The sequence below is a fragment of the Pogona vitticeps genome, chromosome 1 (genome assembly GCF_051106095.1).
Source record: "Pogona vitticeps strain Pit_001003342236 chromosome 1, PviZW2.1, whole genome shotgun sequence".
Lineage (NCBI taxonomy): Eukaryota > Metazoa > Chordata > Lepidosauria > Squamata > Agamidae > Pogona > Pogona vitticeps.
The window spans coordinates 3,355,823-3,370,200 of NC_135783.1; the positions used below are offsets into that span (position 1 = coordinate 3,355,823).

Below are 14,378 nucleotides of genomic sequence, written 5' to 3' on the forward strand. Positions count from 1 at the left end.
CATGCCTGAGCATGCCTTAGGCCACCTGGGCATGCCCGGAGGCTTCCTGGGTCTGAAACTCCACAGCGGCGAATTCGGGGCCCTTCTGCGCGCACTTGCCGCTCTTTGCAGTGGCTGTGACGCTTTGGAGATGATGGCCGACAAGCAAAACCTGCAACAAGTTCAAGAGTACAGAAAATAAAAACCCACATTTGTAGTAAAACTATTTTGAGACCTGTTCAGAGTAAAACATTTCCCACATTTTATACTCTTGGTCTTTTCCTAGAACCTGTGTGTGTGTGTGTGTGTGTGTGTGTTTAATTTTCTTTTTATTATATAAAATCCATCGATGTTAACACCGTGACACCAGGGTGCAGTTAATAATCATCTATACACCATCCTTCTAACCAATGATAGAATAAGACCCATGTTTGATAATATTTTGTATCTTCTTTTCCTTTGATTTTCGGTGTTAGTCTATCCATTTTGGCGCAGTCCGATATCTTTTTAATTATTTCTTGACTTGTAGGTGTTTCTTCATTTTACCAGTACTGTGCCTATATAACCCTCGCAGCAGTTGAAACAGGCAGTAATAAATATACATATACAGGTTTTTAACAAGACATTTTTTTGTTCAGTGTGTGTGTGTGTGTGTGTGTGTGTGTGTGTGTGTGTGTGTGTGTGTGTGTGTGTGTGTGTGTGTGTGTGTGTGTGTCAGACCCTCCAATGGCGCCTATTGGTCTACAAGGAAGCAGGCTGGCCCAACCCTTCAGAGCCAATCCTCAAGCCTCCGTAGGGTCACGGGGGTCCCCCAACTCTAGGTAAACCTCCTATAGGTCCACAGGGGCCTCCACAACCCCCTGACGTCACCCAGAACCCCGCCCCTTCCGGCGGTAGGGGCCAGGGTTCACCCTTGACCCGGAAATCGATCCTTGAGTCTTATGTCCCGCCTTACAGGGCTGTTGTAGCTGTCAAAGATTGATTTGATGAATGCTATGCTACCTAACTACTCAGGCGATCCTGGTTGGAGTCACAGAATGTGGGCCCAGGGCTCCACCTCCCAATCCCACAGAGCGTGGGATCCAGTGGGCCACCTCCATTCGAGAAGGAGTTTGGCAACCTGGAATGTGTCCGGAGGAGGGTGACCAAAAGGGTCAAATGTCTGGAAGCCGTGTCCTACGAGGAGCGGCTGAGGGAGCTGGGAATGTTTAGCCTTACGAAAAGAAGGTTGAGAGGGGACAGGATAGCCAAGGGATGTCATATTGAAGAGGGGACAGGTTTGTTTTCCATGGCTCCAGACGCTAGGACAAGGAGCAATGGTTTCAAACTCCAGGAAAAGAGATTCCACCTGAATCTCAGGAAGAACTTCCTGGTGGTCAGAACTGGAAGAGGCTGCCTCGAACGGGTGGCGGAGTCTCCTTCTTTGGAGGTGTTTCAGCAGAGGCTGGATGGCCGTCAGTCGGGAGTGCATGGATGGGTGTTCCCACATGGCAGGGGGTTGGACTGGATGGCCTCAGGGGTCTCTTCCAACGCTGCGATTCTATGAGACCATTCCACGCATGCTCAAACAGGCGATGGAAAGCAATGAAATGGCCCAAAGCCCAAGGGAACTCCGGTACTCACACCCTGCTTGACTGGCCTGGTGTAGGAAATCATGGACACCATGGAACCAGAGGAGGCCCGGCACTATGAGAAGGTTAAAGCCACCATTCTAGGGACCCGAGACCGGTCGGAGGGAACCTACAGGTGGTGATTCTGGGAGCTGCGATATAAGCCGGGCATCCCGCCAAGGACACTGGCACACAAAAATATAAAGGCCCATGCTATTCGGTGGTTGAAGCTGGCGATTCACACCACCCACCCAGTGGTGAAGCTGGTAGTCCCTGAATGGATAGTGGCTACTGTCAGGATAATGGGATATGTAGCTTAGCTCAGCTGAATGGAGATTTCAAGTGTTGTTCAGTTCTGGATTCGATTCTATGAAGGGGGGGGGATGTAAGGAAAGGAGAAAGAAGGAGGTGGGGCTGGCCCCAAGGTTGGGGACCACTGCACTAGACAGTCCTTGTGGGGTGTTCAGCACCAGAACGTCACAGTGGAGACCAGATGCCCTCTCGTCTAAGGATTAAGGAATGTGAACCGCGAAATGGGTGACGTGGCAGCATAAGGGTGCACTGATTCCCCCAGTACGAGAGGTCTGGTACAGTCTGTTTCTGGGCTAACAGCTGTATCCCCTCTTTCCTTCTGGGTTAACAGCAGGTCCATCTGGATTACCAGAAACCACAGCACCATCTCTGGGAGAATCCCCTCAAGTGCAAGGTAACGTATACACATGCATACACATTAACACCAGTCAGAAGACATGCTGACAGACACGGAGTGGCCAATAAATAGTGCTGAGAGTCTGCGAACGCCACTAGGCAGACGTGTCATGGAACAGGACTCTGTTTAGGCTGCTATTTTAGGCTGCATTTAAGAGAAGCAGAGTTTCCAAATCCCGCGAGGTGCTAGCCTCCCTCTATTCAGTACTGGTTAGGTCTCCCCTTGAGTCTTGTGTCCAGTTCTGGACACTGCTCTTCAAGAAGGATGCTGACCAATTGGAACAAGTTCAGAGGAGGGCAAGAAGGATGATAAGGGGGCTGGAAACCAAGCCTTATGAGAAAAGGCTGAAAGAATTGGGCAGGTTTACCCTTAAGAAAAGAAGACCGAGGGGGTGATATGATAGCACTTTTCAAATATTTGAAAGGCTGTCCTACAGAGGAGGGGCAGGATGTGTTCTCCATAATCTCAGAGTGCAGGACATGCAACAATGGGCTCAAGTTACAGGAAGCCAGATTTCGGTTGAATATCAGGGAAAAAAACTTCTTAACTGTTAGAGCAGTACGACAGTGGAACCCATAACCTCTTGGGGAGTTGGCGAGTGCTCCAACACTAGAGGCGTTCAAGAAAAACTTGGATACTGTAATCCTCTGGCAGATCTGCTTTGATGGTATTCCTGCCTTGAGCAGGGGGTTGGACTGGGTGGCCTTGTAGGCCCCTCCCAACTTCACTTTTCTAGGATTCTCTATAGACATAAGCACTAGCCAGAAGACTTGCTGGAAGACACAGAGTGGCCAATAGTGTTGAGAGTCTGTGAACGCCACTAGGCAGACGTCTCGCGGAACAGGACTCTGTTTAGGTTTTAATGCCAAGAAAAATATCCCATGGAAGCAGATGGAGATTGGGAAGTATCTGTGCCTGAAATCTTGCGGACCTGTTGCTCGTGGCACAAAGTGATGATGATGGGTTCAGGGAAGGAGCAATTAATTGTTGGTTGTTCTTGAGATCTTGTTCGCTGAGCTCCCCTTTATGAATCTGACCAGGGGCTGCGGAAGGCGGCACGCCTGAAAGGACAGTCGGGCGAAAGAGAAAATACCAGGCTTTTGAATCAGAGGAGAAAGACCGCCTGAAGCAGTGTAAGTACACGGGAAGGGCGGCCTCGGCCTCCTCCTGGGTGCGTCGTTTGCCACCTCATCCTCGCTCCTTTCCTAGAGTGACCTTGGAAATCTGTGACCTTCAGCAGGTGTCCTCAGGTCCTTATGGGGGATTTCCTACTAAAAGGGTTTTAAGGACTTTGCTTATTCTTTTTGTTAGCAGAGCCCAATGTGGACAAACACAGAAATGTGGAGAGGTCAGCCCAGTCTCACAATTTCCTCCCTGGCTGCGCACAAAACCTACATCTTTCTTTAATAAAAGTCACCCTAGAAGCCTCTTTAAGTAGAAAAGGTATCTTTACTTACAGTTAGGGTTATAATCGGAAGGGGGAGGAAAAGAGGCAAAATGGAATCTTCAACATTCAGGAGCCCCTACATGCTTTGCTGCTTCTATAATGGTGGCCAAGGAAGAAGATCTGTAGAAGGGGCAGCCATGTGAGTCTGTACATCCCAATGTCTCACTGACTTTCTTCCCAATCATTTGGAATAAATATTTGCCATGCTATATCTCATTCTCTTATGTCTGATGCTGTGTAACTTACCCACGAAAGCTCACATTAAGATAGATAGATTGATTGATCAAAGGAAGGAAGGAAGGAAGACCTAATTAGATAGATGATAGATAGATGATAGATAGATGACAGACAGACAGACAGACAGACAGACAGACAGACAGACAGACAGACGATTTTGTCTTTTAAAAAACATTTTAGTTTCATTTTGTTTTCACCTACAAGGAAGAAGAGGGCAATAGAAGCAGACAACTGGGAAGGAAAAGTCAGCTGAGTGCCCGATGCAGAATCATCGCATCGGGGTGTCAGCCCTTCCCTCCCACTCATGCTCATTGACAATCCATGTAAGATCTCTGTTTTTCCAACAAATTCACCTTGTGATGGTTTGAACCACAAATCCACCTTGTGTTGCCTCTGTGTGTGTGTGTTTTGTAGATGACATGTGTGAATCCAAGGCAAGGAGGATTCTCCTCATGACCTATGGGAAGTTGATTGATGTTTTGTCCCGGGGCAACATGCCAGAAGGAATGAACTATCTCAAGTGAGTAGGAGTGCTTTCTCTCTCATTTCTTCTTCTATTCTTCATCCCTGTTCTAGTCTTAGATGTCCGGAAGTGGCATCTATCCTGCAAAGTTTTGGGGGCCTGTGACTTTGATCCCGCTTGTGTCCTGGCTCAACTCACGCTCCTCTTTCCTGTAGGGAACGATTGGATGCGTTGAAGAAGAAGACTTCCCTGGAGCCCCTTCGTATTGGGTTCCTGGGGCGCACAGGGGCTGGGAAGACCTCGCTGCTCAATGCCCTTTTAGGGAGGAAGCTGTTCCTGCCTGTGTCGGGAAACCAAACCTGCACGTCCTGCATTGTGCAGGTGAAGGGAAGCCAGAGTGAGCAGTACGAGGCGACCGTCCACCTTCTCTCCCAAGAGGTGAGCGCAGGTCTTCTCCCGAAGGCACAGGGACAATAAAACCAGCTGCTAAAAAGAACAAAGCCGTGATGGAGCAGTAATAACCTTCCCAAAACAACTCATGAACTGAAAACATCTTCCTTCTGCGCTGGGAGAATCCGTACAGATAAATGATGTGAAGAACTTCCTGATCTCAAGGTAGCAGCTGCCCTAGTGTTAATTAGTGCAGGGAAAACGCCCCGGATGGAGACCCCAGCTGCGATACAAGGAGATCTGCCAGCGGGATCTGAAGGCCTCTTCTGTGTAGCTCCTGAGACCGTGACTAGACGTCAATGGGTAGAAACCACGCGAAAGGGGATGGAGAGGGTGGGTTTGGGTTTAATGACAAGGATTGTTTGAGAGTAGATCGCACCGCCTGAGGTGATGGCAGGAGTAATAGAACTCTATTGGCAGGAAGGTTCTTGATCCTGATTGAGGCAGTTGATGGTGGTCCTACCAAGTGGTCAAAAAGCCCCCAGGGGTTATTCCTGAAGGAGAAAAAAGACCAGGTGTAAGGGTAGCACAGAAGACTGTGGCTGTCTCCCCCCTTCTCCCCCTTTTCAGGAAGGTATTAAACATAACAAGGTTTTCGTGGATCTTGTTTGACAGGAATGGAGGGATGAATTGAAGAACCTGGTGAAGATTTTGCAAAAGAATGGAGATGATGAAGACGATGATTCGTTTGAAGAATGTGTCAACGATGCCACCAGAAAGCTACGTGCGCTTTATGGAACGGGAGCGGACCAGAAAAATTATGAAGAGCTATTAAAGGCCAAACTGCAAGTGACCATCCCGGCCAAGAGAACAATTCAGCTGAAGGAGAAGGAGGTGAGCGGGTTGTGAGTCTGTCTGGTGTTGTGTGGGGGTTGGGTGGGGAGGTGTTGTGTGACAATGAGGAGCATCTTGAAATAAAGAGGAATCGGAGCGAATCAAGCTGTGTGGAGTGATTGGGTGCAGACAGAGAACATAGGGTTTGCTTGCTTGCTTGCTTATTTTAAATGATTTTATCCTGCCTTTCTCCTCAAAGACAATATTAAAGCTAAAAGCAGTAAGTACACAAATATTAGAAGGGGGTCAAATACCACACTACAGCATGGTAAACAAAAACAACACCACAAAAAAAAAAAAAAAAACACACACACACACACAGAGTCAAAGCAGTAAGGCATAACAAGCCATCTAAAAACCCCACTCGGAGAGCCAGCCTCTCAGGGAAAGCCACCCTGAAGAGAAAGGTATTGGCCTGCTTGCAGAAGGAGAGCCAAGATGGGGCCAGGCTGGCTTCCAGTGGGAGGGAGTTCCAAAGATGGAGAATAAGAATGAAGACAACTTGGCTAAAAATACCTGATATTTTCAACAAAATCTCTAACATCAAAACCATCTGGCTTAACATTCTTGACACTGGAGACCTAGGAAATTAGTCAGAAGGGAGCAATTGCTGAATCAAAGTGTCTGACAGAAGTAGACAGATGTTGTTGATGTACCCACCATTTTGTTGCAGGTAGGAAGGTTCTCCGAAGCCCTGAAGCCTTATATTCGTGTTGGGGACGATCACCCCAATCAATGCTGGCCTTTGATCAAATATGTGGAATTGGCCCTTCCATTATCTGAGATGGTGCCGGAAGGCATCACCTTCATAGACATTCCAGGAACAGGAGATTTTAACAGAAAAAGAGATGAAATGTGGAAACAGGTGAGTTTTGTCTTAAAGGAGAAGAAAAAGATGTTGTTGCGTTCTGGATCAGTCCTTCCATTTTGAAATTAAAAGAGGATTATCATAGAATCATAGAAAAGTGAAGTTGGAAGGGGCCTGCAAGGCCATCCAGTCCAACCCCCTGCTCAAGGCAGGAATACCATCAAAGCATATCTGTCAGGGGATTATCTAAGTTTTTCTTGAATGCCTCCAGTGTTGGAAGCACTCGCCAACTCCCAAGGCCACTGGTTCCACTGTTGTATGGCTCTTACAGTTAGGAAGTTTTTCAATTAAAGCTAGTTTTCAACTAAAGTCTTAGTTTTTTCTCTAATGCACACGGGGTTCCACCATAAGAGGCCTCAGCTCTCTATTGCTTAGGAGACCAGGGCTGCTGAGATAGTAATTTAAAGGTGACATCCTATGTAATGTGCCAACTTTCAGACATATCCAATAACACTGCGACAAGTATAGGTTTGGCACAAACTGGAATGGGAGGAGGACAATAGCAGAAGGAAAACTGATCATGTTCTTTGTCCTCCCGTGGAAAAAAAGAGATCATTTCCAGGTGAAGTCTGAAGACAGTTTCAAACATCTGACCCATTTCTAATACAAACAGTGAAATCAAAAATAGACCAACCCTGTTTTCCTGAAAATAAGACCTAACCTGAAAATAAGCCCTTGTATGATTTTTCAGGATGCTCATAATATAAGCCCTACCCAAAAAATAATCCTTAGTTAACAGAAACCACACCCTCCACCGTTGTGCAGCAACCAGAAGAAGACATGTAAAGATGACTATAAAATAAAACATCCCCTGAAAATAAGCCCTAATGTGCTTTTGGGAGCAAAAATTAATATAAAAATTAATATAAGACCCTGTCTTATTTTTGGGGAAACACGGTAATTCCATGGAAAGATTCCATCATGTGTATATCTCAATACCGTAAGAAGCATTTACACATGCCCTAAAATGATTCTGAGCTACTACTTAAACTGAAGAAAGTAGGAAAAACCACTGGGCTAGTCAGGTTTTTGTTATTGTTGTTGTTTAGTTGTTAAGTTTTGTCCAACTCTTCATGACCCCATGGACCAGAGCACGCCAGGCCCTCCTGTCTTCCACTCCCTCCCGGAGTTGGGTCAAAGTCGTGTTGGTCGCTTTGGTGACCCTGTCCAACCATCTCGTCTTCTGTCGTCTCCTTCTCCTCTTGCGTTCACACTTTCCCAGGGTCTTTTTCAGAGAGTCTTCTCTTCTGGTATAATCTAGTCAAGTATAATCTAAACCAAATCTCTTATGAATACACAGTGGAAGTAAAGAACAGATTTAAGGAACTCAATTTGGTAGACAGAGTGCCTGAAGAACTTTGGATGGAGGCTCGTAACAGTGTACAGGAGGCAGCAACAAAAACCATCCCAAAGAAAACGAAATGCAAGAAAGCAAAGTGGCTGTCCAACGAGGCCTTAGAAATAGCAGAGAGGAGAAGGGAAGCAAAATGCAAGGGAGATAGGGAAAGTTACAGAAACTTGAATGCAGACTTCCAAAGAATAGCAAGGAGAGACAAGAGGGCCTTCTTAAATGAACAATGCAAAGAAATAGAGGAAGATAACAAAAAAGGAAAGACCAGAGATCTGTTCAGGAAAATTGGACATATTAGAGGAACATTTTGCGCAAAGATGAACATGATAAGGGACAAAAATGGGAGGGACCTAACAGAAGCAGAAGACGTCAAGAAGAGGTGGCAAGAATACACAGAGGAATTATATCAGAAAGATTTGGATATCCCGGACAACCCAGACAATGTAGTTGCTGACCTTGAGCCAGACATCCTGGAGAGCGAAGTCAAGTGGGCCTTAGAAAGCCTGGCTAACAACAAGGCCAGTGGAGGTGATGGCATTCCAGTTGAACTATTTAAAATCTTAAAAGATAACGCTGTTAAGGAGTAACGCTTAATATACCAGCAAGTTTGGAAAATTCAGCAGTGGTCAGAGGATTGGAAAAGATCAGTCTACATCCCAATCCCAAAGAAGGGCAGTGCCAAAGAATGCTTCAACTACCGTACAATTGCACTCATTTCACACGCTAGCAAGGTTATGCTCAAAATCCTCCAAGGTAGGCTTCAGCAGTATGTGGACCGAGAACTCCCAGAAGTCCAAGCCAGATTTTGAACGGGCAGAGAAACCAGAGACCAAATTGCTAACATGCGCTGGATTATGGAGAAAGCCAGAGAGTTCCAGAAAAACATCTACTTCTGTTTTACTGACTACGCAAAAGCCTTTGACTGTGTGGACCACAGCAAACTATGGCAAGTCCTTAAAGAAATGGGAGTGCCTGACCACCTTATCTGTCTCCTGAGAAACTTATACATGGGACAGGATCAAGCGTTAGAACTGGATATGGAACAACTGATTGGTTCAAAATTGGAAAAGGAGTACGACAAGGCTGTATATTGTCCCCCAGCTTATTTAACTTATATGCAGAATACATCATGCGGAAGGCTGAACTGGAGGAATCCCAAACTGGAATTAAGATTGCCGGTAAGAAATATCAACAACCTCAGATAGGCAGACGATACCACTCTGATGGCAGAAAGTGAGGAGGAATTAAGGAACCTTGTAATGAGGGTGAAAGAGGAGAGTGCAAAAAACGGTCTGAAGCTCAACATAAAAAAAAAGAAATCCAAGATCATGACCACTGGTCCCTTCACCTCCTGGCAAATAGAAAGGGAAGATATCGAGGCAGTGACAGATTTACTTTCTTGCGCTCCATGATCACTGCAGATGGTGACAGCAGCCATGAAATTAAGATGCCTGCTTCTTGGGAGGAAAGCCATGACAAACCTACACATTATCTTAAAAAGCAGAGACATCAACTTGCCGACAAAAGTCTGCATAGTCAAAGCTATGGTTTTTCCAGTAGCGATGTATGGAAGTGAGAAAAAGGTAAAGGTAAAGGACTCCCTGAAAAAGACCTTGATGTTAGGAAAGTGTGACAGCAAGAGAAGAAGGGGGCGACAGTGGCTGGACAGTGTCTGCGAAGCAACCAACATGAAATTGGCACAACTACGAGAGGCAGTGGAAGATAGGAGGGCCTGGCGTGCTCTGGTCTATGGGGTTATGAAGGGTAAGACGCGATTAAACGACTAGACGACGAAAGGTTCCTCTTGACATTTTAGTCAGTCGTGTCCGACTCTAGGGCGCAATGCTCATCCCATAGAGCCAGCGTTTGTCCGAAGACTGTTTCCGTAGTCATGTGGCCAGCGCAACTAGACACAGAACGCCGTGATTCCCACCGAGGTGGTCCCTATTTATCTACTCGCATCTACATGCTTTCGAACTGCTAGGTTGACGAGGAGCTGGGACAAAGCGACGGGAGCGCATTCTGTTGCGTGGATTCGATCTCATGACGGCTGGTCTTCTGACCCTGCAGCACAGGCTTCTGCCATTTAGCCCACAGCGCCACTGTGTCCCAGTGAGAGCTGGACCATAAAGAAGGCTGACCGCCAAAGAATGGATGCTTTTGAATTGTGGTGCTGGAGGAGGCTCTTGAGAGTCCCCTGGACTGCAAGGAGAACAAACCTAACCATTCTGAAGGAAATCAACCCCGAGTGCTCACTGGAAGGACAGATCCTGAAGCTGAGGCTCCAATCCTTTGCCCATCTCATGAGAAAAGGAAAAGACCCTGATGTTGGGAAATTGTGAAGGCAGGAGGAGAAGGGGACGACAGAGGATGAGATGGTTGGACAATGTCATTGAAGCTACCAGAATGAATCTGACACAACTCCAGGAGGCCATGGAAGACAGGAGGGCCTGGCGTGGTCCTGTCTGTGGGGTCACAAAGAGTCAGACACGACTTAATGACTAATGGTTTTGCATGGGTATTGTGCAAGAGAAGTTTCCTCTGAAAAGTTCGAGGATGTTGGATGGACCATGTGGTTTTGGTTGAGGTTTGAAGATATTAGAGAAACATACAAGACAGAATTTGTACCTTTAATATAATGAGGTTTGTTTCTGTTTTTTTTTTTTTTTAAATAGAACATTGATAAATGTTCAGTCATCTGGATTATCAGTGACATGGAGCGTGCCATAGGAGACCGTGACCAGCAGATATTGCTGGATGAATCCATCAAGGCGTACCTAGCAGGGAACTGTACTGACATTGCCGTGGTGGTCACCAAATCGGATAAGCTGGATCTGGACGAGTACAGAAGGTAACCAACGATCAATATTTCCTTGCCAAAATCTTGTACGATGGTATAAATGCCTCTAAAGCAAAACAGAATAATGCAAAGTCAGAGTGTTTAAAAATCTCAGAAAAATAATGAAGATCATGAATTTGTTTTCATATGGATATTATGTTCAGCAGTTTTGAGGACAAGCTAGAACACACCCTTTTGCTGGTGACTGCTGTCTGGTAGAAATGCAGGAACTGTGGTTCCGTATCACCACAAAATAGTTCAGAATTCAAGCTATCTTTCAGCCTCATGCTATAAACCTTCCTAAATCTGCATATACATATATATTTTTAAATAACCAATTACTAACCCAAAGATTGAGGCAATCTAGTGACCTGACAATTGTTTTAACAGTGCAGGCACCTGTGAAAATCATTTATTATGCTTTTCTGGAAGCAGAGTGATGGTAACTGGACTTCTTTCTTGTTAGGCTGAAACATTTCAATCTCCAAGTAGCTCCTTCAGTCTAAGGAGAGTTGGTAGGAAACCCCTGATAGATCCTCCCGCTGGTTTCAGTTCCCCCTGGTCTGAATAGGCTCGTTAGAAGCTTCATTTCATGGACTGTGCAGTCATCATAGGATCCAACGGCAGTTTAGGAATAGAAATCTACAGAAAATCTACACACGCTGACCAATATTTGCGATTTGAGTCCCATCACCCATTACGACACAAACAAGGGGTCATCAAGACACTAAACCACAGAGCCAGAAACAGCCCCACGTCCACAGAAGCCGAGAAGGCGGCCTGTGGGTATCCAAAATGGTCCTTCGACAAGGCAATGTCCCGGGAGGACAATAGAACAGTTTGAGACCCAGAGCCGATGGAAGGACCTGGTGATTTCTTACATGGTGGGTGTGTCTGAAAAGCACAAAAGGATTTTTGGTAAATACCACATACCTGTGCACTCCAAACACACAAACACACCAAGGCAGAGACTCGTCCACCCAAAAGACCGGACACCAAAACACAACAGGAGCAATATAGTGTATGCGGTCAAATGCAAAAACGAGTGTTTGGAGCTCTACGTTGGAGAAACTCAGCAGCCACTAAACAGGAGAAGGGCCCTGCACAGGACGAGCAACGGCTCAGATGCAGTGTTCCTTCATTTGAAGGACAAAGGACACTCATTTGACAACCAATGTGTACTCATTTTGGACCTGAGAAGATAGGTGGCTTGAGAGAAGGGTCAGGGTGGCCATACATGCGCATAGAGAAAATCCCTCACTCAACAGGGGTGGAGGCCTTAAATACCATCTGTCTCCTATTTCTCATGCTGCCATTTCATCCCTCCCCAGAAAGATTAGGACCACACACACCAGAAATACCAATATTAATGACCGTTAATGACCCATGACAATGGGTGAAGGACTGCAGAGGTGGGATTATCCCTCTCCCCCAGTCCTTTGTCTTTCTAAGGAGCCTATTCAGACCAGGGGGAAGTGAAACCAACGTAGAGGATCTACCAAGGCTTTCCTACCAACTCTCCTCAGACAGAAGAAGCTACTCAGATAAGTAGCAAAACGTTTCAACCTAATAAGAAAGAAGTCCAGGTGCCATGACTCAACTTCCAGATAACCTCACCTGGATGGCTGAGAATCTTCACAGATATATTGCTACACATTTATTACGCTTGTTTACATGAGCTTTGCTTTGTTTTTCAGTGAAAGAAACAATGTAAGTAAACATTCTGAAACTTTCCGGCTTCTCCCCAAGTCCCAGAGGCTTAGAGGACTGGTTTTCAACTCGTCAAAAATTGGGTCCTGCCCTGTGACTTCCCTGAGCCCAGGTCTCTGGAGGTAGAGCCTGCTGGTTAAAGAACAGAATGAGGATTCTTAAGTGGGAAGTATTTTAAGGTATTGAGAAGCCTTTTGTTACCAAACTGGGTGGACACGGATGTCCCTCCCTCCGCAATCTAGTTTCTTGTTTTATTACCTGCACAAAGGGAGAAAAAAACTAAACATGCAAAACTCAACCGTGGTGAGTTCCATTGTCTCTGGAATGTGCTTTGATGGCCCTTAATAGTCCCACCCAGCATCTCAGCTGAAGTGTGGAAGCCCTCTAGGGCAGTGGTCATCCAGATGTTCGTAGACTACAATGACCAGAAGCCTTCACAGTCACCTATGCTGGCCAGGATTTCTGGGAGTTGAAGTCCAAGAACATCTGGAGGCCCGAGGTTGGGGACCACTGATCTAGGGAATGGAGAAGACCTGGTCTCATCTCCCACCGTGCTGATCTCCAGAAGCTCCATTATGCCAGGAGAGTCAGCAGCAGCTAAAGCACTCTCTCCACCTGCCAGGGTGAGGATGAAGAGACACTGCTTCCTCAGAGGACCTGTGTAGAATGGAGAACTATGTAGTTGATGACATCAACATTATCTATTATGAATGATACAGGTCCAGGCCATAGGTCATTTTAAATAGAACCAAACAGAAATTGTTTATTGATACAGGTGTTGACAGAACAAGCCATGTTGTTAACTCTTGAACAAACACTCTCAACCATCACTCTCCCGCCCAGACTCTAAAACTACACCAAACCCTTCAATTCTCCCTCAAAGTCCCTATCTCTAAAACCCTGTCTATGTCTATCTCAGCTCCTCCTCATCCTCCTGCTGGGTCTCTTATACAGTGGTGCCTCGCTTAATGAGCACACCATATAACTAAGAATCCGTATAGCGATCCCTTTTTGGGGATAGCTATACGGAGCTGCCCCAATCACCGCACTCGCTTTGCGACGATTGGGGCGTCCGGCGGCCATTTTGGAGCCGCTGAACAGCTGTTCGGCAGCTCCAAAATGGCCGCCGGACCAGCGAAAACATCGCTGGAGGGGTAAGTTTTGGCGCCTATTGGAACGCATTAAACTAAGTTTAATGCGTTCCAATAGGCTTTTCCTGCCCCGTACAGCGATGTTTTCGCATAGCGAAGGTTAATCCGGAACGGATTAACCTCGCTATGCGGGGCACCACTGTATCTCATGACTCCGCCCCTCCAGCACTCTCATTGATCTATGCAGATAGCCTATGAATATTCATGACCTGGGCGGATGCCACAGCTACCGTCATTGGAACGGTTGGTGATACAACCTTCCGTATCTCGCACTGAAGAAGCTCCCATCTATGGTGGGCTCTCTTACCTTTGAGCGTTTCTGACCACAGGATGGCTTTCCATGTTTAAAAAACATGGAACAAGTAATATAATGCTAAACTACCTACAACAGACCTATTTTTCCAAAATGCCATTTGCAGATTATATTGCACTTATAGTCCTTACCAGCAGGAGAAGAATGCAGGCCAACGGGGCAGGGTTCTGATGGTTGCTGTGGGTTTTTCGGGCTCTTTGACCATGTTCTGAAGATTGTTCTTCCTAATGTTTCGCCAGTCTCTGTGGCCGTGGGCATCTTCAGAGGACAGGAGCTAGAACCAGACCACAGACAGAGTTCCTACTCCAGTCCTCTGAAGATGCCGGCCACAGAGACTGGCGAAACGTTAGGAAGAACAACCTCCAGAACACGGCCAAAGAGCCCGAAAAACCCAGAACAACCATTCGCGAGGTAGGG

At 46.3% G+C, this 14,378-nt stretch overlaps 1 protein-coding gene across 1 annotated transcript in view; it reads left to right on the forward strand.

The window, feature by feature from the left end:
* The first annotated feature begins 2,215 nt into the window (after positions 1-2,215).
* Positions 2,216-14,378, forward strand: part of NUGGC (nuclear GTPase, germinal center associated) — a 34,375-nt gene continuing 22,212 nt past the window's right edge. Inside the window, exons 1-8 of the mRNA XM_078381507.1 lie at positions 2,216-2,295; positions 3,339-3,431; positions 4,397-4,502; positions 4,661-4,883; positions 5,511-5,729; positions 6,403-6,594; positions 10,624-10,799; positions 12,485-12,497. Coding sequence (XP_078237633.1) covers positions 4,402-4,502; positions 4,661-4,883; positions 5,511-5,729; positions 6,403-6,594; positions 10,624-10,799; positions 12,485-12,497 — 924 coding nt within the window. The 5' untranslated portion in view covers positions 2,216-2,295; positions 3,339-3,431; positions 4,397-4,401. The remainder of the gene's footprint in view (positions 2,296-3,338; positions 3,432-4,396; positions 4,503-4,660; positions 4,884-5,510; positions 5,730-6,402; positions 6,595-10,623; positions 10,800-12,484; positions 12,498-14,378) is intronic.